Source organism: Hevea brasiliensis, chromosome 15 (assembly GCF_030052815.1).
Source record: "Hevea brasiliensis isolate MT/VB/25A 57/8 chromosome 15, ASM3005281v1, whole genome shotgun sequence".
NCBI classification, from domain to species: domain Eukaryota; kingdom Viridiplantae; phylum Streptophyta; class Magnoliopsida; order Malpighiales; family Euphorbiaceae; genus Hevea; species Hevea brasiliensis.
In genome coordinates this window covers 58,708,756-58,734,098 of record NC_079507.1, presented here as the reverse complement: position 1 = coordinate 58,734,098, position 25,343 = coordinate 58,708,756, and the positions used below count along the sequence as shown (strand labels likewise).

Genomic DNA, 25,343 nt, shown 5'->3' with positions numbered 1-25,343 from the left:
TTGGATATTATTTCAATTAAACTTGTGCTTGATTTTGGGATTATAAATAACTAAATTTCTAATTAGGGTATATAATGCAGTTTGATTTAGATTTTATTTTCAATATTCTAATTTAATTTTTTTTTCTATAAATGCAAATGCTTGTTATATGAGTTTAATGCTTTTTAAGTGTCTTTTGATACTTAATTGATTTAGATTTATAATTTTTACTGATAAGGAAGAATATAAATCGGATTTAATAGCAAGCATTATAGGAATAATAATTGGGGTGGGGTAGAAGGTTTAACATGTGAAATTCTTACGAACTAATCATTATATGCTTAAAAAATTAATTAAATTTGCTTCATTAATGAGAAATAGATTATGTGTTTTAATTAATATTTTTGATAATGCTTGAAAGAGATTATTAAATAATTAATGTTATTGATATTTACATTAATAGTTAAATCTGGATTATTAAATAGGACGGCTGGAATTTATAATGATTAAGGTTATTGATCCTTGCATCAATTTCAGTCTTCATTTATAGTTAATTTTATCAATTTTCGATGGTTTCGATATTAGAGAAATTAACACATATTTTTAGTAAAAATCATATAATATACAAAATCATTACATCAATTAAAAAATACAAATGGAGCTGAAACTTGAATAAATCAATTAATCCATTAATACAATAGCCAGTTTTATATTCAGTAACCATATACAAAACCATGAAAAAAAAATTTATATTATATATAAATGTGGAGGAGAGTATTAGCTTTTTTAAAAATACTTTTTATTTTTCAAATTAATTATAATTATATTTTTATTTATATTAATTTTAATATTTGTATAAATTTAAAATTTTTAATCTTAAAGTTCATATAAATTTGAAATTTTCTTAATGCTACTTATCATTAACTTCAACAAATATAAAATTTTATAAGAGTAATTAACTAAAATAAAATATTAATAAGTGAAAAATTTTTAAAAAATAATTAATCTGTAATCTTCCACAACCACAACATATACAAATGCACGAAAGAGGGACATTGGAATCGTCCAAAATACATATGGTAATTTATTGATATGACAATAAATAACTCAATTTTATTAGTTATTAAAAATTAATTTATTTTAAAATTTTATTTTTTAAAATATATATAAATTTAAAATTTTTAATTATTGTCTCACTTATATTTGACTTCTTTACTAAAAGATAATAATAATAATAATAATAATAATAATAATAATAATAATAATAATAATAATAATAATAATAATAATAAGTTAGTTATATATCTTGTGTTATTCTCTTTGGTGACGCGATTTAATTATCTATAATTCTTGATTGAAAGAAATCGACATGACAGTGAATGGCTCCGATTCAAATGAAAAAAGAAATTTCATAAATTATAATTCTCATTATTATTATATAGAATTTTAAGTTAAAATTATAAATATTAATTTAATTTAAATTGTCTTACATTAACATCCTATGTAAATATTTTAAAATACAAAAATAATTTATAATCTAATATATATATATAGCATAATATTTATATAAAAATATAATTAAGGAAATAAACTTATATATGAACAAATTAAAAAGTACACGATTTTATATATTTTGAAAAAAAATTATATATAATAAAATTATATATTAATAAATCTTAATTCAAATGGAATCATATTTATATAAGAGAACTTTATAATTAAATATAAAAAATATAAATATAGGAGAGGTCAACTACTTAACTAATTAAAAATAATTACATATAAATTGTTAGTTATAAAATTTAAATCTAATCATATATTATTAATTATTATATATGTATGCATTTGTATAATAGTATATAATTATATTTTTATTATTTAAGTTAATTTTAAATTTACATAAATCTTAATTATACTCATATTTAACTACTATGTTAGTACTTTAAATTTTACTGTATTAATTATACTCTCTCTCTCTCTCACATACACACACACACACACACATATATATATATATATATATATATATATATATATATATATATATATTACTATTAGATGAAACAAACAGACATACAAATGGTAATATAGAGATTTATTTATTTGTCAATATTTATTAGATGATTACAGACCCCTAATTTTTGTTTAAAATTTATACTCGTGCCACTATGGTTACTTATTATGAAATCAATGCTATCCCTTGGTGCTATTATGTATAAAATGCATATGGAATCCTCACTTTTTTTATTCAAATGATTCTATGTCAACCTTTAAGAAGTTAGAGTAATACATTATTAATTTCATTTTTGTTTATCATGTCAAATCTTATGATATTTTATTTAATTTATGTAAGTTTGCAGCTCACTTTTGAATGATTGTTATGCATACAACTTCTTCTCATTCATTTATACAGATTAATCACATTTACTTCAATATTAAAATAATTTATATTTAGGTTATTCTTTACTTTATTGAAAAGTAATTGATTTCTATTATTAGGTAGAATCTAAAAGTAATTACCCTTAATACACCATAGACAATCACTTTGAGGTTAACTTTACTCTTCTGCCTTATTTGAAAACTAGAATTTAAAAAAAAATAATTTTATTAATTTCTTTTTTGTCAGTTCTCATATTTGAAAATCTAATAAATGAAATACTTAAAAAAAAAATTCACTTTCAAAGTAATGAAAATCATGAAAAAATAATATGATTGTGTGAGAACGAAATTAAATTATTTTTTTACAAATGACTCTTTTCAAACGAAGCCTTATTAATTTTTTTAATTATACATTTAATATAAAAGTAAAAAATTTAGGAAACGAGGGAAATGAATTTTCTAGAACAATAAAAATATAAATTCTTAAAATAGGGGAGAAACTAATTCTAAAAAAATAAAGAAATAAATTTTTAAATCAGAGAGAAACTAATTTTTAAGAAAATAAAAGAAATAAAATTTCAGTATGTTTTAAAATTTATTAGTTAATTAACATAGAAATTTTTCATGAATAACTAGTATAAAGTGGAATGTACGTTAAAATGAAAGCTAGTAACTAAGAAGGGGTGAAAGCGTCTGTCGAGTTGGCCACGAAACAGTGCAAACAAGGACTCTAAGAGTAAAGGAGACACCATTAGAACTGGGTTTCTTGTTTGTGAGGCTTCAGTTGAAGTCTTGAAGGAGTTAATTTATTAAAAAAAAAAAAGGGAATTGATGAAGAAAGGATGGCAATTTTATATGAGGAAGATAAGTTCAATTTTCAATCGGTGAGGAAGAAGAGAGATGAGATGACAATCGAAAGAGACTATACGAGAAAATAAGCAAAGGAAATCATGATTTCAACAGAGAAGAAGGGAAGAAATTCGCATTGACTATTGAGGGGGGAAGAAGCAAGAAAATCGCGATTTCAATCATGAAAAGAAGGGAAGAAATTGGCATCGACTATTTAGAGGAAAAGAAGGAAGGAAATCGATATTGAGAGGAAAAGAAGAGAAAGCTCGAATTTGAGAGTATTTATGAATATATATATTATGATTTAACGTTTAAAATTATTTAAAAATGAACGATTAAGATTTAATGAAAAATTAAATTAAAAAAATAAAAAATGTTAACCGCGCCAAAATATATTAAGCCACTGTCTTTTAGTGATATGATGTATGTTATAATTTTTCAAGCCATAGTGTCATACGTATTATATTGCCTTTTAAATTTTATTTTTTTCAGTTTGGATTTAAAAAATAAATAAATTAAATTAATTTTTTAAATTAAAATTAAACTAAGTAAAATAAATTAAATGTCTAATTTTGATTTAATTTAATTAATTTTTTTAGTTAAAATAGAGTTACACTCACCCCACAAGACCACAATCCGCAGCTTCGGCATGATGATTGGGACTCGGAACATATCAGATCACTCTACAATCAATTTTTCAATTGCTGTAGAATATTGGGGTTGCTTTAGATCAAAAAATAAAATTATTCTCTTCCCTTTCTCGACCTTTTCTTCTTGATGGAATCTGACCCACTAACCTTGGATGACCACCCACAAGTTTTAATTTAGTGAATGAGATATTAATGTCCTCAACAAAACTATGGGCTGTTAAATTTAATTAAAATTAAAAAAAAAAACTTAATCATTTATAATTATTGATAGTTTTATTTTAATAATATTAAATTTGTTAAGAAAATTATAAAAATTTTAAACTTAAATTTTAATTAAAGTTAAATAAAATTAAAAAAATAAATAACAAATGGGAAGACAACCAATTTGAAGAATAATTGAAAAAAAAATAAAATTAATAATAAATTCAATGATTTTTGCTAATCACTTTCCCATTGTTGATGCTCTTCCTAGACCAACCGTTTTGATTCTAACACTTCTATTTCCTTAATTTTTCCATTTTTTAAGTTAAAGTGGAGGGTCTCAGCTCAAAAGAATCTTAGCACTTCTAAATTTGTACATAAAATTGACATTTATATATTCGTGACAAATCCACTGATCTCCTAATGGTATATGGATAACTAATTACAAACCATTCCTCAAAAAAAATTTTGAAAGAAAAACAAAAAAATAATTTTGAGAAATTCGATGCTTATTTTTTCTTATCTTTTTTAAGAAAAAAAAAAAAGACAAATATTCAAATTTTGAAAATTTAAAAATTAAAATATCTAGTTGTATAAAAGAAAATGACTTTACTCTGGAAAATTATAAGGGATTCCAATTATTATATTTGATATGAAATAAGAAGGGAATCATAAATTGATATATAAATAATTATAATTATTGAATTTTTTATAAAATATTATTTAATAATTATAATTTTTTGATATATAAGTAATTATAATTATAATTACAGAAGAAACCTGGTTCCTTTCCCCGCTATATAATAAGACAAAGGTGTAGACCTTTTCATTGCATCATTAATTAGTTTTTTTCATTGCTTGATAGTCAATCAGTTGCTTCATATGGCTCAAATCGAAAAGCTGGGAGTCCAAACACAGATCAAATCCTCTGGTGACAAGTTTTATGAGAATTTAAGGAGCAAAGCTTATCTCATACCCAAGATCTGCCCTGAAATTGTAAAGGACATACAAGTTCTTCAAGGTGATTGGGAAACTATGGGCTCCGTCAGACTGTGGACTTACGTTGCTGGTAAATATTATCTCCCCTTATTATATTATTATTAAAACTAATAATAATCTAAACTATCATTCTTATTTATTATTTGTATCTTCCTACAACTAATCAAACTTATTAGCTCAATTAATAAGAAAGAGAGACTTCTTTCTTTGATTGACACAAATATTTTATGTATTCTTATCAAGAAATTAGTTGTGTATTTAATATACCATTAATTAATTATGTGGTGATCGAATATATAATGGAATTATTATTCCATTTGTTTTAACTTTAATAAATGTTTCATATATGTATTAGGGAACTGCGAGAAACTCAAGGAAACGGTGGAGGCTGTAGATGACAAAACTAGGAGCATCACCTTCAAAATGTTAGAAGGAGAGATAGTAAATTACTATAAGACTTACAAGCCAACCCTTCAGGTCACAACAATGGGTCAAGTCACCTTGGCAAAATGGACTGTGGAATATGAGAAAAATGACGAGCACATCCCACCTCCTCATAGGTACTTGGAGTTGTTGCATAACTTAAACAAAGCTATTGATGCTTACCTTCCTACGAGCAAGGCATAGAATGAAAATGACCTGCCTTTAAAATATTAATCAATAAAAGCTTCAAAGCTGCTTGGTGAGTCTTTTTATATCTTTTCAAAGATTGTGATATGTAAACGCATAAAAATGTTTAATAAATTTTTAGAAGTCTTTAAAAAAAACTCGAATTTAAGTCTTTTCAATTAATAATAAGATAAGAATTATGAATTATATTAAATTTATTTAGATTTTGTATAAAAATATAAAATAAAAAACGGATCATAATCATTTCCAAGTTTCCAACCACATCCAGCATGGTCCTGCATTAAAATTAGGGTCGATGGTTGTATACTTGTATCTCAGTTATGACACTGGCATTTGCTGATCAACATTGATCTGTTCTTGTCTAAGTATTGATATCTCTGTTGTTGATAATAATATAGTATTGATATTCGTTTTCCGCAATTTTCCTTTGGTCAGTATGCCATAAATTAGTTTTCATTTTCCATTATTTTGGTATGAAAGTGGCACATCTTTGGGTGGATATGAAGCCACTCTATAAGGATCATCCAAAATGATCTTCTCATGTTTATGTAAACGTTTAAACTAAGCGTTACTCGAAATGTTTTTTTTTTTTTTTGTGAGAAATAAATTTATTAATTAAATATAAAATAATTTACATAAAAAAATTTATATTTTAATATTATTTCTATTTAAAAAAAATTTTCTCAACTTGAAAATTGAAATGATTAATACTAGTGTAAAAGATTATTTAACTTTAGTTGATATGTGAATAAATTATATAAAGTCTAAAAGAAAATTACTCTTATCCATTATTGCCTAAAAACAAAAACTATTACCTATGATATGTGTTTTATCTCTATGACTTCGTAATTGTATTAAGTTCATAACCTTTGGGCTTTGTTTTAATGAATGAAATTATGATTTATGGATAAAAAAAGTAAAATGTTTATGTAATTTTACTTTTGATTCATAATTAAACAATATGAATTGCATCACAACCATTTCATTAAAATAAATGATACTTATGTAGAATAATATTTTAATTATTGAGCTTAAAATTAAAAATTCAAAGTGGGTGACTATGAAAAATTTAAAACAAAAGACAGAGTATATGTAAAAACAAATAAAGAAAGTTAAAAATCTGGAGAATTGTAAGAATTTTATTAAAGCATATATTAAAATTACAGCAACTAGTTGAATTTATAGAATAAAAAAAAAAAAGAGTAGCTGACATTCCTAGAAAACTCACATAAAAAAACCTAACAAATCAGAGTAAAGTATTCTTTTATTGACACTTCACTGTTGGACTAAATCTAGCCCAAGAAAATAGTAACAGAAAATTGACTTGGTAAAAACTAATAAGCTATCACAGTAAGATGCACTAAATCGTATCACTCCCCCTTAGTGCATGCTTACTATCCATAACTCCAAGAGCTACTCTAAAACATTCAAACTTAGGCTTCCCTAAGGCTTTTGTAAATATGTCAGCAACTTGATCTACTGTGGAAATTCCCTTCAGCTCAATTTCTCGATCCAGCACCTTCTCTCGAATGTAATGATGACGAACTTCAATGTGTTTTGTTCGTGCATGAAAGAATAGATTTGCAACAAGTCTAATAGCACTCTCATTTTCACATTGAATTTGTACAGCATAATCAACTGCACCAGAAATATCTCCCATCAAACGCTTCAGCCAAATACATTCTTGCGCTGCCATATATTCAGCTTCAGTGCTGGACAGAGCAACAGTGGGTTGCTTTTTGCTACACCATGAAATAACAGCAGAACCAACACTAAAACAGTATCCTGAAGTTGATCGACAATCATCTGCATTGCCTGCCTAGTCTGCGTCAGTGTATCCTTTCAACAAAAAACTACTTCCTTTCTTATACAAAAGACCATAATTAGTAGTTCCCTTAACATATCGTAGAATCCTCTTAGCAGCATCTAAATGTGAAGTTCTTGGATTATGCATAAATTGGGAAATGACACCAACTGAATATGCAATCTCAAGTCTTGTGGTAGTTAAATAAATTAAACTACCAACAAGTTGTCTGAATTTTCCAGCATCTTTTAACTCCTGTCCTTCATTCTTCATTAGCTTGAGATGTGGCTCCATTGGAGTGGCTTTTTCTTTTGACTCCCCCATGCCAAAACGCTGCAAAAGCTCCTCTGCATATCTTTTTTGAGAAACAAAGTACCCTTGATCTGATTTTTCTACTTCTAGACCAAGAAAACAGCCAACCTCTCCCAAGTTTTTCATCTCAAAATGAACTGACAGCTCATTTTTCAGCATAGAAATCTCAACTTCATTATCTCTAGTAATTATCATATCATCCACGTACAACAGAACCAGCAGATGCATATTTGTTTCTAATTTAATAAACAAACTAGAATCTACCTCAGAAACTTTGAATCCACAAAAGATAAAGTATTGAGCAATTTTACCATACCAAGCACGTGGTGCTTGTTTGAGACCGTATAACGCCTTCTTTAGCCGACAGACATGGTGAGGATATTGCTTTGAAACATAGCCTTTGGGTTGTTCCATGAACACTTCACGATCCAATTCTCCATAAAGAAATGCATTCTTTACATCAAGTTGCCATAACTTCCAATTCTTAAAAGCTGCAAGGGCAAAAGTGGTTCTTATTGTTACCATTTTTGCAACCGGACTGAATGTCTCCTCATAATCCAACCCATAGTTTTGAGAAAAACCACGAGCAACAAGCCTGGCTTTGCATTTATCAACAGTCCCATCTGACTTCCTCTTTAGGCGATAAACCCATTTACAAGTAATGGGATTACAATTTTCTGGTCTTGACACCAACTCCCATGTTTGATTTTTGTTTAAAGCCTCAATTTCTTCTTGCATAGCTGCTTCCCATTCTGGACAGTCTTTGGCTTCCTCATAGCTCTTTGGTTCTTCATCTACTGCTCCAGTGAAGAAGCATGATGTAATAGTGCATTGATTGATTTGCACCTCATAGTCTTGGAGATAACTTGGCTGTCTTCTCTCCCTTGTAGACCTCCTTTGTTCACCATCTTCTGAATTTGAGATGTTTGAAGCTGGAAATTCATCATCAATGGGAACCTCCATGTTATTTTCTGGACACAGCTGCAGATTCTCTTGATCACCATCAAGAGTGACTTCTTGAATGGTGGTTTTCTGCACTGAATAGTAAGATGACACTTCATCGAACACCACATCTCTAGAAGTTACATACTTCTTTGTTTCTGGATCCATACACCTCTACCCTTTTTTGCATGAATCATAGCCAACAAAAATACACTTCTTTGCTTTCGGGTCAAGCTTAGTTCGATTTGATTTTGGAATATAAACATAACAAATAGAACCAAATATCCGAAAGTAATTTACTTTTGCCTTTTCATCATATACAAACTCAAAAGGAGATTTCTCTTTACCTGGCCATGGAGGTAGGCGAATTATTACATAGCATGCGCATTGAACAGCTTCAGCCCAAATTTCTCGTGGGAGATTTTTATCTTGCAGCCATGAGAGACTCATAGAAACAAGATGAGCCAACTTCCTTTCAGAAACGCCATTTTGCTGAGGGTTATTTGGACATGTCATTTGCCGTAAAATACCATTGTCGCTGCAATACTGAAAGAAATCCTCTGATATATATTCTCCTCCATTGTCACTCCACAGGCATTTGATCTTCTTCCCAAATTCTTTCTCTACAGCATCTTTGAATTCAGCAAACTTTTGATAAAGCTTCACTCTTCTCTTTTAGGAACTTCACCCAAGTGTACCTTGAGAAGTCATCTACCAACACCATGACATAGCGATATCCACTATAACTTGGTGTTTTTGTTGGTCCCATCAGGTCTGTATGGACCAATTCAAGCATGGAAGATCTGCGATTTGATGACTTTGTGAACGAAAGACGATGTGACTTGCCAAATTGACACCCTTGAAAAATTACATCTTCATGAATATTTTGCAAGGCCGGTATACCATCCACCAACGTCTTTGAGTATACCATCCACCAACGTCTTTGAGGAGATTTGCTGCAATAGTTAGTAGCCTAAATGTCCCAACCGAGCATGCCAAATTGTTGCATTTTCAGTTTGGCTTGTCTTCTTTACATAGGCTTCTCCTGCTGACATAACATACAAAGAACCTTTCCTCTCACCAGAGGTAACAACATCAGCAGATATGGTTTTTACATTATCAAGAACTTTTACATCCTTCGGCCTAAATAAAACATACTTTCCAGAATTTGTAATTTGAGAAACTGACACTAAATTTCTCTTCAAACCTGGAACATGGAAGACGTCATTCAGCAGATATGGTTTTTACATTATCAAGAACTTTTACATCCTTCGGCCTAAATAAAACATACTTTCCAGAATTTGTAATTTGAGAAACTGACACTAAATTTCTCTTCAAACCTGGAACATGGAAGACGTCATTCAGCTTTACCATGTTTTTGTCATCCATGCCAATCTTAACGACTCCTTCTTTTGCTACTGGATAAGTTGAATTATCAGCTGTAACAATGATTCGCTTCCTTTGTGTTGACACACTTCTAAGAGTAGTGAATCATTTCCAGTTACATGATGGGAGCAACCAGAATCAATGATCCATTCATCTCTGTAGATTTCATGGTTAAAAAGAGCCTGAACTTGTGTTGATTCAATAGTGACGTTGGCCCTTCCTTAAGCTACTTTTACAGTGAAGCACTGCTTCCATTTTAGCTGATCTCCATCTTCTTTGTCTCTTGCAACATTTGCTTTAGAAAGCTTCACTCTACAATTTTTCTTAATATGCCCAATTTTACCACACCTGTAGCACTTGACAAAGTTTGGGTTTTGCAAATTGTAAGTGGCAGCTTTTCCCACGTTTGGCCCCTCTTTATTGCTCTTGTTCCCTGCTGACGTGTTTTTCTTATCATGCTTTCCCTTTGAGAAAAGAATAGCCTCTGACTCAAAATTCTTTGCCATTTGCTTTGCCAAGGCCTCCTGGTTAGAAAGCAAACTTTCGAACTCTTTAACTGAAGGCTGTTTTGCCCATCTTTGAATGGGGGTAACAAAAGGAGTGTATTCCTTCTTCAATCCTCGAATGAGAAATCGTCGCAACCTAGCTTCACTAATATTCTCATTCGCATCTAATTCTGAAATTTCAGCACAAATGCTTTTAACTCGTAAGAAAATATTCAGAAATAGACATTCCTCCTTGTGTTGACATAGCCAACTCATTTTCCAGCAACTGTAACCTTGCTGTATTTTTTTTGGAAAATAACCTCTCAAGTGTCTCCCACACTTCTTTTGGTGAACTGATATCCCGAACATGATCAATGAACTCTTTACTAATTGAAGTTCTTAAAGCAAAGAGAGCTTAACCGCACTTGATCTTCCATTTCCTCCGTGGTTCAGAATTTTTCTGGAGTATCTGCAAGAATTTCAACATCGACCCCTTCAACTTAATCCCATAGATCTTGACCTTGAAGATATGCCTCCACACACATTCTCCAGTACTTGTAGTTTGTCCCTACAAGCTTCTCAACACTGTATTGTGTGCTTGAACTACTTCCTCCATTTGCTAACTCCATCTCTCTCCGCAACTTTCAATCTCCTCCAATAAGACAAATAACACTTGATAGACAAGAAGAAAGAAAGGGTGGTGAAAATGCTTCAGCGATGCTCTGATACCATAAAACAAAAGACAGAGTATATATAAAAACAAATAAAGAAAGTTGAAAATCTGGAGAATTGTAAGAATTTTATTGAAGCATATATTAAAATTACAGCAACTAGTTGAATTTATAGACTAAAAAAAAGAGTAGCTGACATTCCTAGAAAACTCACATAAAAAAACCTAACAAATCAGAGTAAAGTATTCTTTTATTGACACTTCACTATTGGACTAAATCTAGCCCAAGAAAATAGTAACAGAAAATTGACTTGGTAAACATCAGTAAGCTAACAGAATAAGATGCACTAAATCATATCAAAATTATGCTATATATCTAATATTAATTTAAGGGAATCTCGTATATCTTAATTATTAGAGAAAAAAATCATATATTAAAAATTAATAAATGCATAAGTATAATAATATTTGATGTTTGTTGATACCATAAATGACACATGGAGTAGTGTTAGAGAGTGTATGGTGAGGTGTACTCGTATCAGTATATATGGTACGCGAGCAGATGTGAGACTTATTCAACTAGTTCCAAATGGGTATGAGAGATCCATAAAAGTACTTCTGCAAGACAACAAAGGGTAGAGCCAAGGGTATATCTCACTTGGCACTTCCTCTCTTTGGCATTCCGATGCTTAAGTTAGTGATCGAGAGGAAAGGAAAGTAAAGAATAACAGTAAAGAGAATGTAAGGGCTGAGAGTGCAAGGCTTTGAATATTTTACCTGGAAGTGAAGTCTTATACACTGGTCATTAACTCAATATAAAAAAGTGATTAAGAAAAACAAACTAAGGGAATGTCAAGTATTGTTTTTGGATGCTGGCTATACTGTAGCACTCGGCTTTTACAGCGTGTAACGCAGTCTGCAGAAAAAGAACTACATAACCTGATGAGTTTCATCACTCGACCTACAAAGATTAATAATTTATCTAATTAATTGACAAAAAGAGAGATGAAGATGTCAAGATGATGATATTCCAAGAAAGGGAAGGAAACAGCCGCAATTAGAGCTTCCCCTTTATTTAGTTAATACTTACAGAACACCATAATCAACAACATTAAAGACATAATTAAATACCTTTCACAAAATCTCACATTACATAAACCAACTGAGCTTGTAGCTCTTAACATATATAGCTAGCCAATTGTCATAGCCTTTTATTATGAAGACACAAGATTTATCATCTTCTGATGGGAAGCAGATCATGTCAAATAAATATTATGCCTGCACAAGGCCTGCATCAATATCCTTAGTCATACTAATCATGAAATCCATATAAATATGTGGAGCTGGGGCAGTCTCATTTAGCTTCTCATATTCAAGAGTCAATTTCGCCAAGCTACCCTCGCCCTTGGGCGTGGCATGCCAGATTCCATTATAGACCTTGTAAATTTTGAAGACGTCACCATCCAAACCAATAAGCTTTACTATCTTGTTCTCTTCATCAATTTCGATCCTCTCTTTGAAGACCCCAGGTTTCCCATCTGTAGTTAATTTTATCATAATATTATACATATATATAAACAATTAATTGTCAAAATATAAGAAAATGCAATATTTCTGTACCTATGGTGTAGTCCCAAATCTTGATGGACCCTGATGTCTCCCAGTCACCTTCATGTACTTTAACTCCTTGTACATTGGCGGGAGTATGATCGGGAGCCTGGTGAACTTGAACCTTCCAGAAATTGAAGAATTGATCAGGAGTGGACTTGAGTTCTAACTCAGTTTCCAGCTTACCTTTCAGATCATCAGCCATTATTTTTTTTTCTTGTTTATCTGACACTATAACCTCTGTATGTTCGTGACTCACCCTCTATTCTAAACAAACTCGATTTGGCCCTGTCTTTATATAGACTAGCTAAGCCAATAATAAATTTAATTTTTGGTTAAAAAAATAAGACTCACTGTTACAGGCATTTTCTTTTCCTCCCTTGAATATGCAAGCATATGAGCTAACACTACAATAATTCATTAATTTAAAGAAAAAGCAAAGGTGTTAGGCAAGGTTGAGTTGGAGTTTTAATATTCATAGAATAATTTAGATAAAAAGTATGCAAAGGCTCCAATTATTTGAGATCATGTGAATTTACAAATTGAAGATTTGGATATATAAAATTATATCTTAAAAAATTGCTTCTTAATCAATATAGGAACCCTATATGCATGTGCTTGCACAAGATCTTCTCCAAATAAGAAGCATAAATAGAAGAAATTTTCTACAGTCATGCAAATATACATGCAATAGCCTTGCATTGAGGCTTATGCAATGCTTTTGATAAGTTTTTACAGCAACTTGCAATTCCTGTTGCTAGCCTTGTTTAGTTAATTCAACATTTTCTGGGTAAATAATAAAATTTTTAACTTATTAATTGCTTACATGAAAAAATAAAATAAAATGTTATGCTTTTCTTTCATAAAAATTGAAAATAATTTAATGTTTATATTCTCTTGCTTTTTGTACTGCATGTGGCTATTTCATCCTTTAATAGGATGTTATACATTCTATGTTTGTAAAAAGTAAAAACTTTTTTATTAATAAATTTAATATAATAATATTTAAATTATTTTTAAATTATAAAAATCAGCAAAAAAAAATTTTGCAATAAAATGCAAAATTTTAAATCTCACTAAATAATTTAAGTTGCTAGAATAAAGTTCTTAGATTTTATTAATATTAATTAACAACATAAAAAAATTTGTCCAACCAGTCCCATCTGGAAGGTTCATAATACAACAGAGACCACCCCTTAAAATTAAATTAAGAATTAGATGAAAACAATTAATATTTATATAAAATATTAAATATGTACGATGCCCCTTTAAAAATTTAAAAACATTTGAATGATTTTTTTCATAGAACATATTGTGTAAAAGTTTTTCAGTATTTATTTATGATATCATCTAAAAATGGTATATAAATGATAAAATAAATTTTTAGACTACCCCACTTAACCTACTACTTTGCCATATATGTATATAATATGTATGGCTTAATCTCTACGGATACTATTTATTGACTAAAAATATGAATAGGGATGGGGACGTACATCGACGATGTGACCCATCATACAATCTGATGACCAAAATTTATTGCCCATTTAAAGACTCAATAAGTGAGCTGTAGTCTGATTATATTTATAATTTTAATATATTTAAAATTTATTTAATGTATTTTTCAATTCAATAATATTAAAATTGCTTTAGATTTATGGTAGTATAAATTTAACTTTTGATTATTCAATTAAAAAATTATTATATATGAGAACAAATAATAATAAATTTAAATCATGTAAATTTTATATTTAATTTTGTTTATCCACGTTGTTGGATATTAAATTAGTGTGAATTATATTCGTTGGTCAAAATCTCTGAATCGAACTTTAAATTAATTTAGAGTTATGGAATTACTTTACATGTAGTTATTAATAATTTTAATATATAAATAATTTTTATTTTTTATATATGAAAATAAAATAAAATTTTCAATTTATTGTGAGTTATTATGTATTTTATTTTATTAAGTTTTGTTAAAAGTCGTGATTTTATAACATTCAATGAATTTTTTTAAATATTATAAAAAAATCAGGGCAAACAAATTTTAAGAATGAGACTGAGAAAATTCGAGCAAAAAGAATTAAGAAAAAGGAGCAAATCAAATAACTAATAAAAAGCACATAGATGAGAGGAGAAAGTTTATTGATCGACAAATGACAAGAAAAGTTGATTATTTATAGGCAAAATGATGTAACCGTTCAAGTCAAAATTCAATTTCATCATTAAATTATTTCTAATTAAGAAAATGTTATCCATTTAAACATTAAACATTATTCATTTAAAGCATTATCGCGTTTATTGATGGAATTTATTGCCAATGTCGTTCCCTATACAAAAATGAATGCCACATTTGACGTTAATTGTACTTAATTAATTAATTAATTAATTATTAGAAGAAAGCTAAATTTTCTTCAAATTGATTTACATATCATCTCTTTAAAAATATTTGCTACTCTTTCTGTCTACAAATAGTAGGCATATTTAAAATTTTTATAGTAATTAAAGAAATAATTTGATAATCTTATTTTTATAAAAAAAAAATCTAATTTTTTACTTAATTATTCTTCTTTAAAAATTTGAAAAAAAATAAATATTAACGTGATAAATAACTAATTTAATTAAAAAGAATGTGATAATATTAGTTCTAAAAAATTACATAAATATTTATCATCTTTTATAAAAATAAAGAGTAAAATTAAAAAAATAATTAATTCTCTTTATCTTTTAAATGTAACAAATAATTTTAAATAAAATAAAAAGTTAAATATTCTATTATTTGTAAATGAAAATATTTTTTTTTAGAAAACATCATGTATTAAAAAGCTCAATGTGTTAACTCCTTGTAAATACATTTAAATTGATAGAAAAAAGTTTAAATAGAAAGAAAAAGCACCACGTGTCAATTTTTTAAAAATCCATGTCTATATTATATAAATAAATTAATTAATTAAATAAAAAATTATTTGCTCTCTTCTAAATGTTTAACCCAAAATTTTATAAAAAATTTTTAAAATTACAATCAATTGAACTAGTTTCATTACAAGACAATAAATTTAATAAAATAATTTATTTATCTATGTATTAATATATTATTTATTTATTATTTATAACTAATATTTTATAAATATTAAAAATATTTAAATAATTAGAAAATTGTAATAATAATATTTAAAATTGAATACCTTTTACATAAAATTTCAAAATAATATTAAAATTTATATAAATATAAACTAGTAAATTTTAAAAATTTTGATTTTTGAGTAATTAACTAATTTATTTATATTAATAGATGTTACATTACACATTTAATTATTTTTCAACTGATATATATATATATATATAATTTAATTAATTTTATTTATTTATTTATATTATTAAGTGTTACATTTAATTAATTTATATCATTTATTTATCAAATAAAGTTTTTTCCCTCTCTTCTTCCTTTCCTTGTGAACTTTTTGGTGTGGTCATGATTATTCTTTCCTTTCTTTCTTTATTGTATTTTTTTATTTTTTACTATTTATTTTATATTTTTCAATAATCTTCATATATTCATGAAACAAGTCTTATTTATTTTTGTATTTGTTATTGTTAATACATCTTTATTTTTTTATTTTCTCTTTCATGAAAATTTATTATCTCTTTCTTTTATAAGAATTTGTTATTTACTTTATTATTTAGATACGAATGCAATAATAAAAAATATAAATTTTCTCTTTAACAATATTAAAGTTTTGATGATTTTCATATTGAGCTCATAAAAAAAACTTGAAAATAAATTGTAGATAATTGCATAATTAATTCAAATGTTCTGTTAATATAATTAAATTCTTCAAAATAATATAATTACTATTATATTTTATATAAGTAATTTATTTTAAATTTTGTTAATTTAAAACTATAATAATATAAAACTTTGTATTTCACACCCATATTATGTCTCCAAGATAACACTGATTCAAAATTTTTAAAAAGATGAAGGGAAAATAACTAAATTCAAATATGATGGCTCAGCTTCAGAATGCGATTGGATATGGTGGGACTGGATCATAACTTGTGAGGACAACAAATCTGGTAGAAGTTGGCTCCACATCTTTATGAATTATGACTAATTAAGATCAGATTTTTTTTTTTTTTTTCTGAAAGTTGTTCAGGTGTCGAAATAAATTTGATCATGCAAGATCCATATAAATAAAAAATTTAAATTAAATTAATTATTAATTATAAAGCTTCAACTAACCATATAAATGCAGGACACATAATTTAACCATATAAATGCAAGATCACTAAATAATTTAAGTTGCTGGAATAAAGTTCTCAGATTTTATTAATATTAATTAACAACAAAAAAAAAAAATTGTCCAACCAGTGCCATCTGGAAGGTTCAAAATACAACAGAGACCACCCCTTAAAATTAAATTAAGAATTAGATGAAAACAATTAATATTTATATAAAATATTAAATATGTAGGATGCCCCTTTAAAAATTAAAAAACGTTTTAATGATTTTTTTCATAGAATATATTGTGTAAAAGTTTTTCAGTATTTATTTATGATATCTTCTAAAAATGGTATATATATGATAAGAATAAATTTTTAGACTACCCCACTTAACCCACTAATTTGCCATAATGTATATAGTATGTATGGCTTATTGACTAAAAATATGTATAGGGATAGGGACGTGCATCGACAAGTGTGACCTATCGTACAATCTGATGACCAAAATTTATTGCCCATTTAAAGGTGTTGGCCGTATCCGCAAGTATACGGGTCGTCTCAAGTAATAGGGTAATAAATCAAATATTGTTTCCACGAGGATTTGTCGTTTGAATACCAACCTATGAATAAAATAATTATTTGGGCTAATGATTGACGAATAATTGGTAAATATAAATGAGCAAAATAAATTGATCAACCTAATTGGAATGGGCGAAGAGCAAGCAAATAATTATAAATCTAGTTTACAATTAAACTAAATTAATAATAGATAATTTAAATCAAAATCTAATTATGCTAAAAGTGATTCCAGAGTTGGGGGTTTACGCATAAATTAATTGAGATTTGTCTTGAGTATTCCAATTTTAAGGGAAAATAGAGTTTAAAGATGATTGATTCTAAATTCCTTTGATATCTTTTTCAATCAAACTAAAGTGTGTTCTAAAATAATCAAACTTACTTTCGTACAATATGTTATTAATTTAAAACCCATTAAGTTTTGTAATCAATCATTAATTCCTCTTAAAACCCTAGTTTATTTCTAAATCTAAATAATTTTAAATTCTAATCTTTGATTATCTATCAATGACTTTCACCTTTCGGTCTTTCAATCAAATATTAACACAATACCCAATGGGTACCAACATTAGGCAAGTAAAACAAGCACACAAGGAAGGAATCAAAACTCATATTTATATAAAATATGGAAATACCCAGTCCAAATCCACAAATTAATCTAAAACATATTTTCCAACTCTAAAATCCAAAGAGTTTACTCACTCATATTAGTATTTACAAGAAAGATTGATAGAAAAGAAAAGAAAAACATGATAAGATGACTAAAAATAGAAAAACCTAGGTAGAAGAACCCAAAACTCTGATTTCTGGAGCTCCCAAAGATGGTTGCAGCAGCTCCTCCTTTAGAAAAATGGCGTCCTCCTCCTCTCTCTATTTATAATTTTTTTTTTCTTTTCTTTGTTTCTTCCTGTTTCCTCTTATGGCAAAAGCTAGAAAAATGATGTTTTTATATGGTCCCAAAGGTTGCCCTAAAAATAGATAAGAGCCAAGGAATGGATAGGAAATGAGGTGTAAAATTATCTAAGTCAGCAGCATTATTCACATTCTGGGCAGTCTGCTTAGGGTACTGCTTAACCCTAAGTAGCTTCTTCAATAAATTTCAGCCTCTGGTTACACTGTCTGCTTAAGGTTAAGCAGACCCTCAACAAATCTCGGCAGGCTTGGAATAAAATGGGTTTTTCTGCTCATGCTTGACTTCCAGCTTGACCTGTGCTGCACCTTAAGCACTGCTACTTACCCTAAGCAGGATCTCAAGCAGGATCTTAAGCAATTCTCGACAGGTTTTGGGATGAAAGCTTAAATGTGTAGGATTTAAGCCGTGCTTGACTTGCGGCTTGACCAGGCTTAAGGTTAAGCAATATGACATACCCTAAGCAACATCATAAGCAAAGTCTCAAGCAAATTTCGGCTAACTTGATCTTTCAATGCTTGATTTCTTTAACTTTCCTCCATGCTTAAGGAGCTCCAAATTTCTTTAAATCACTTTCTAATGCACTCATTGACCCTCAATTTGCCACAAAAACCTATTAAAAACAATAAAATTACAAAAATTAAATATAAAGTAACAAAAGTTAACAAATAAGCAAAAAAAAAGCTAAAAACATAAAATATACTAAAATATAAGGGCAAAATAGATGCAAAACTACCATAAAATGCTTATAAGAAATGAGTGTAACAAATTCCCCCAAACTCAAACCTTTGCTTGTCCTCAAGCAAATTAAAAATAATTAATGCAATTTGGGATACCTTACCTTAAATTTATGGAAATTACTTATCTAAACTCTCAAGGTTACTTTTAGCCACCAACAAACCATATACCCACTTTCAAGGCACAAAAAATTCAATCCTTACCAAAGTTATCACCGTTTAGCCTTGGGTCAATTATCTATATCATCAAGCCCAAACCAATCAATCACAAAGAATAATCATGCCTAAATAAACTATAGAGTAATCCATAAACTAAAGTGTCTCAAATAATGATAGAAATAAATGAATGGATTAATGATATCCCAATCCCATAGGCAATTCTCCTATTCCAATCTCCACTAATGTAGCACAACACCATCAAAAGATCAAAAGGACTTTCAAATGTTGTAATGGGGCTAAGGGGGTGATAATGTGGCTAACAAGGAAAGGATAAAGGTAACAAAATATGAGAATAATCAAACTATTAAAAGATCAAGACACACAAATTTTTTCTTTTCTTTTCTTTTCTTTTTTTAATGATCAAATGGGTGAAGGAACTTTACAACTATTCACCAATGCTAGCATATAATTTTGAAGCTTTTGGAGGGACTACATAAATAACATTGACTTTGAATTACAATTGTCCCTTTCAATTCACCTTAAAAATCATTTCTTTGTGTACTTGGGTGGTAAATTACTTTACATACCATAATTGAATTTGCTAGCCTTTTTACTTTAGTCACTTCTCCCAACTAATTCTTTTTCTTTTTCTTTTTATTTTTTTATTTTTTTTTTACTTTTTTTTATTTTATTATTATTTTTTAAGTGTATCTATCACTCAAAGAATTATTCTCATGGAGGGTAGGTAAGTGTTTGGGGTTATGGCTAGGCATTAATGTGGGTTCCAAAGAAATAAGAGGGATAAATGTAGGCTCAAATTGGTTCCAAAGGGAAATTTTAAAGTGAGGTTGGCTAAGGCTAAAATATGGGTTTAAAATTCAAATAATACCTAGATCATTTCTTTTTTTCAAGTGCATGCTATGATTTCACCTTGAAAGGTTTAGAAGGATTATTCTAGGATTGGTGAGACATTAATTAGCTACTCCTTACCCTAGAGTTTTCTTTAAGCACTCAAACTCAATGCAATTGATTGGTTGACCCTTGGCTAATAAGATATAAACTAAGACAAGGATCTAATAACCTTGCACCTATCCAGAACTTTCAATCCATCAAACCATTCTAAAAGTAAGCTCAATTGCTCTTCAAAGCAATTCTCAATCCTCTAAGGACAAGGTAAAAAATTATTTTTATGATATGCATGATCCTAAAATGAATGCATAAATCAAATTAAAACTAAGTGTAATCTATATGAAAAATATATGCAAATGTATGTGTATGAGTATAGACATGTGTGTGGTACATGTATAAGTGTATGGATTATCTATATATGAATGAATGAAATGCAATGAATGAATGAAAATTTTAAAGAAAATTTTAAAATTTTGCAAAAATCTTGCCCTCACCCCCAAACTCAAATGAAACATTGTCCTCAATGTTTAAAATGAATGCAAAGATGGGCAAAATTGTGTGAACTAATCAATTAATGAAATATATGCAATTGGGGATTAAATCAATATAAGCTCAAGAATTCCACATTTAGCTCAAAATGATATTAACAATGAAGCTTTAGAGAGAAAAATGAGAAAAAATATCCCAAATATATGAATTTACATTGCTTAAGATGTTGCTTAACCTGTTGCGTAGGGTAAGCAAAAGCATAAGCATTGGCAACATACCATAAACATAAATAGTAGAAGGGTAAGCTGTTACCTCAAAATGATGTTAAACATATGCAGCTCAAAGTAAATTGTGCAACTCATCAATAGCAACAAAATTAGGACTGAATAAAAGATAAAGTACAAAAATAATGTGCAAGAAGATGAAAAAGTATAATGAAATAAGATCTAACAGTTAAATCAAGAATTAAACAAAAAAGCATTCATAGAATAACTATATCCATATCAGAAAATAAAATAAAATAAACTAAATTAAAGGAAATGAATGCAAATATAATCATAAAAACTAATTACCAAAGTATTGCAACTATTACTAAAGTTTGAAGATTAAAATAAACAAATTACAAAATAAACCTTAAACAGATACTAAAATTGAATTGAAGAACTAAAACTGGTACTAAACTACTGCTACTATTCAAGCTCTGCTGTCAAGGCTTTACTGTTGTTCAGCTTGCTGCTGGTGGGTCTACTAGTGGCACAAGGCATTTTGCTGAGGTTAGCACAAAATTACTTAAGGTTAAGCATGACTTGCATAGGGTAGTTGCTTAGGTTAAGCATGTAGCAATTGCTGAAATTAAAGATTCTGGGTAATGCTTAGGGTCTGCACAAATTTGCTTAGGGTTAAGCAGAATTTGCATAGGGTACAGCTTAGGAAAGCATACAGCAATTGCTGAACTAACGATTCTGGTGTTGCTTAGGCTCAAGTACAAATTTGCTTAGGGTTAAGCAGAATTTGCATAGGGTACAGCTTAGGGTAAGCAACATCATCAGCAAATTTCGGCAGGTTTTGGGAAAAATTGTGATTTTACTTACCAAAAACAGTGCAAATGCTATGGAATGCTATCATGACCCTCAGCAATTACCAAATACACATTAACACCACAAAATTGAAGAATTTAAGCTCATCATCTCTCATAAACTTATCAAGCATAATACAAGCATGTGGTAATTAGCTCAAATTAGGCACAAATTGTGATTACCCTTTGCAAACTTAATGAAATGGTCTTATTCCTAAGCTTATACCCAAAGCACATTTTCAGTAGCATTTGAGACAAGTTCCAAGAATTCAAAAATTACCGAAAAGACATAGAAATTGACTTCTCAAGCAGCATGAACAGTAGCGTGAACAGTAACATAAACAGTAACTCAAACAAAAACATAAAAATTCTAACAAACTACAAAAACTATATATACACTAAAAGGTAAAACTTAACAAACACTATTTTTACACTTTAATAAAGCTCACATCAGTCCTAAATATCAAAATTGATCCTCATTCAAGTTGCATTTCACAAAATTTACACAAGACATAAAATCAAACATGTGTTATCAAGTAGATTTCAATATCAGCAATTTAGCACAAATTTAAAAGTGTTACTGTTCACAGGGACTGGATAAAGTGCAAAAATTTGCTTTATACTTGCTCCCTCTCAATTCTTCCTTTCTTTGCTACAAGTCTCAATTTGCCCAATCTTCATGAATGACTTACAAAAGATAAAAAAATATCACTTTTGAGTTTAATGAGGGTAAAAACTAAAATGAGATGAAATAAAAAATTAATAAACTATAAAATGATACGCTTGGATTGCCTCTCAAGAAGCGCTTATTTAAGGTCTTAAGCTTGACCTTCTTTTCAAAGCTCATGGTGGTTGGAATTCGAAAGTATTACCTCCCTTCACAACAGGTGCTAAAATGAATTTATACTTCAACTTTTTCCCATTATATGTGAAAATACCTGTTGCTTTGTTCAGAATCCCAACTATATCTTGAAGAATATTTTTACAAACTTTAGATGAATCTCCTCTTTTGATTGATTTTGATGGAGGCTTGAGCTTAACTTTCGAAGCTTCATTGTTAATCAAATGAAGTGGTGAAGCTGACTTTTTCTTTTACACTTTATGTTGATTGCATTCCATAGCTTAATTTTCCTCTAGTTTAGTAACTTCAGTTTCAGCATCATGCTCTATAACATCTACCCTATAACAAGAATTCATCATAGCTGGTTCCTTGGAATGTTGGAATAAATTAAACTCTATTTCCTCCTCTCCCACTGTCAACTTCAATTTCCCATTCTTTACATTTATATTAGCTCCTGCAGTGGCTAAAAATGGCCTTCCAAGTATGATGAGTGTTCTTACATCCTCCTCCATCTCTAGTACAATAAAATCCACTAGAATGAAAAACTTTCCAACTTTTAATGGCACATTCTCTAAAATCCCAACTGGATACTTTATAGATCTGTCAGCTAACAGCAAAGAAATAGTTGTGGACTTTAGATCTCCAACCTTTAACTTCTCACATATGGAAAGCGGCATTAAGCTAACACTAGCCCCCAAGTCACTTAATGCTCTCTCAATACTTGTTTCTCCAATGTGACATGGTATGGAAAAACTTCCAGGGTCTTTCAGCTTAGGTGGGAGCTTATTCTGCAATATAGCACTGCACTCCTCAGTAAGTGCAACAGTTTTATAATCTTCCAACCTTCTTTTATTTGATAAAATCTCCCTCAAAAACTTAGCATAAGAAGGCATTTGAGAAATGACATCAGTGAATGGAATGTTGATATACAAATTCGTCAAAACGTCAAGGAATTTCCCAAACTGCTTATCTGATTGTGCTTTCTGAAACCTCTAAGGAAAGGGCAATGGTGGCTTATACAGCACATATTTCTCTTCTATTTTCTTTTTATCTTCTTTCTCTTCATTTGCTTCCTTACTAGCTTTAGCTTTAGTTGAAGTGGATTCACTCTCACACTCATCTTTCTTTTCTTTCAACTTTACTTCAATTTCATGTTCTTCCCCCATTACCTTTCCACTTCTCAAAGTAATAGTATTGCACTGCTCCCTTGGATTCTCAGGTTGGCTAGGAAGCTTCCCAAAAGCTTTACTATTTGAAGAGCTAGCCTGTTGAGCTATTTGATTCTCTAACATCTTGTTGTGTGTTGCCATTTAATCCACTTTAGATGCTAATTGAGAAATCATTTCTTGTTGGCTTTTATAGCTTACTAATAGAGTCTCAATCATGGCTTCCAATCTAGCTGTCTTGTCTGGTTCTGCTTGTTTGGTGGAGGTTATTGTGTTTGTGGTGGAGCAGGCCCATTTTGAGGTTTGGGAATTCCAGGAGGAGGACCTATATTCTGCTGAAAATTTTGATGTTGTTGATACCTAGAAGGTTGCTGAAAATTTTGGTGTTGTCCTTGTCTACCTCCCCAAGAGAAATTGGGATGGTTTCTCCATGCTAGATCATAAGTTGCAGAAAATGGGTTATCACCTGGTCTTTGATTGTAGTTCCTCACATAATCTACTTGCTTACTTGAAAAATCTTGACTAAATGCAAAAAAATCAATTACACAGTTGACATTTGCAGCTTTAACATCTACTAAATTACTTGAACCTCCAACTGAAGAATCTACTTTCATGCTTAGCTTGTCCATTTTCCTTATCAAAGCATCAAACTTAGCATTAATCATATTCATAGCATCAAGTTCGAACATACCAGCTGGTTTCTTGATCTCATTCCTCTCACAACTCCATTGGTAGTTGTTACAAGCAATTTTATCTAGAGCAGAAAAAGCTTCATCTTCAGATTTCTCCATAAGATCACCTCCAGAAGATGCATCAATTATACTTCTAATAGTTGGTGAAACTCCATTGTAAAAGTGTCGAACAATCATCCACTTAGGAATCCCATGATGTGGACATCTTCTTTGCAAATCCTTGTACCTCTCCCATGCTTCATACAAGCTCTCATCATCTCTAGGTTTGAAAGAAGTTAGCTCATTTCTTAGCTTAACTATCTTGCTTGATGGAAAATATTGAGCTAAAAATGCTTGAGAAAGTTCATCCCATGTTGTGATAGAACCCGGTGGCAAAGAATGTAACCACTCTCTAGCTCGGTCCTTCAAAGAAAAAGGAAATAATTTGAGTCAAATTGCATCATCAGAAACTCCATTTATCTTCAACATATCACTGATTTCAAGAAAGTGTGCTAGATGCACATGTGGACTTTCACTTGGACTTCCCCAAATTGTAATTGTTGTACCATCTGACAGAGTGCAGGCTTCAATTCAAAATTATTAGCTTCTACTGTTGGTCTTGTGATACTTGGCATGAAATCCCCAATGTTAGGATAGGCGTGATCCTTCACAGAGTGGTTTTTATTGTTGTA

The 25,343-nt window shown here is 29.3% G+C and overlaps 2 protein-coding genes and 1 non-coding gene across 3 annotated transcripts; 2 read left to right on the top strand and 1 right to left on the bottom strand.

The window, feature by feature from the left end:
- The first annotated feature begins 4,939 nt into the window (after nt 1–4,939).
- LOC110669717 (kirola-like) lies at nt 4,940–5,746 on the top strand. Its single transcript, XM_021831479.2, has 2 exons — nt 4,940–5,127; nt 5,413–5,746. Exons 1-2 carry the CDS (start codon nt 4,941–4,943, stop codon nt 5,682–5,684), a joined length of 459 nt encoding a protein of 152 aa, XP_021687171.2. The 5' UTR covers nt 4,940; the 3' UTR covers nt 5,685–5,746.
- A 6,663-nt stretch (nt 5,747–12,409) lies between these two features.
- LOC110669718 (MLP-like protein 328) lies at nt 12,410–13,175 on the bottom strand. The gene is made up of 2 exons (XM_021831480.2): nt 12,907–13,175; nt 12,410–12,824 (listed from the first exon to the last, which is right to left on the bottom strand). Exons 1-2 carry the CDS (start codon nt 13,097–13,099, stop codon nt 12,559–12,561), a joined length of 459 nt encoding a protein of 152 aa, XP_021687172.2. The 5' UTR covers nt 13,100–13,175; the 3' UTR covers nt 12,410–12,558.
- An 11,684-nt stretch (nt 13,176–24,859) lies between these two features.
- Nucleotides 24,860–24,966, top strand: LOC131174331 (small nucleolar RNA R71). The gene has a single exon (XR_009144579.1). It is a non-coding gene; the product is annotated as a small nucleolar RNA R71 (small nucleolar RNA).
- Nucleotides 24,967–25,343: the final 377 nt, after the last annotated feature.

Coding starts and splice junctions, on each gene's coding strand:
- LOC110669717 (XM_021831479.2), top strand. CDS start 4,941: ATGGCTCAAATCGAAAAGCTGGGAGTCCAAACACAGATCAAATCCTCT. Junction 5,128..5,412: donor ACTGTGGACTTACGTTGCTG/GTAAATATTATC, acceptor TATATGTATTAG/GGAACTGCGAGAAACTCAAG.
- LOC110669718 (XM_021831480.2), bottom strand. CDS start 13,099: ATGGCTGATGATCTGAAAGGTAAGCTGGAAACTGAGTTAGAACTCAAG. Junction 12,825..12,906: donor GATTTGGGACTACACCATAG/GTACAGAAATAT, acceptor AATTAACTACAG/ATGGGAAACCTGGGGTCTTC.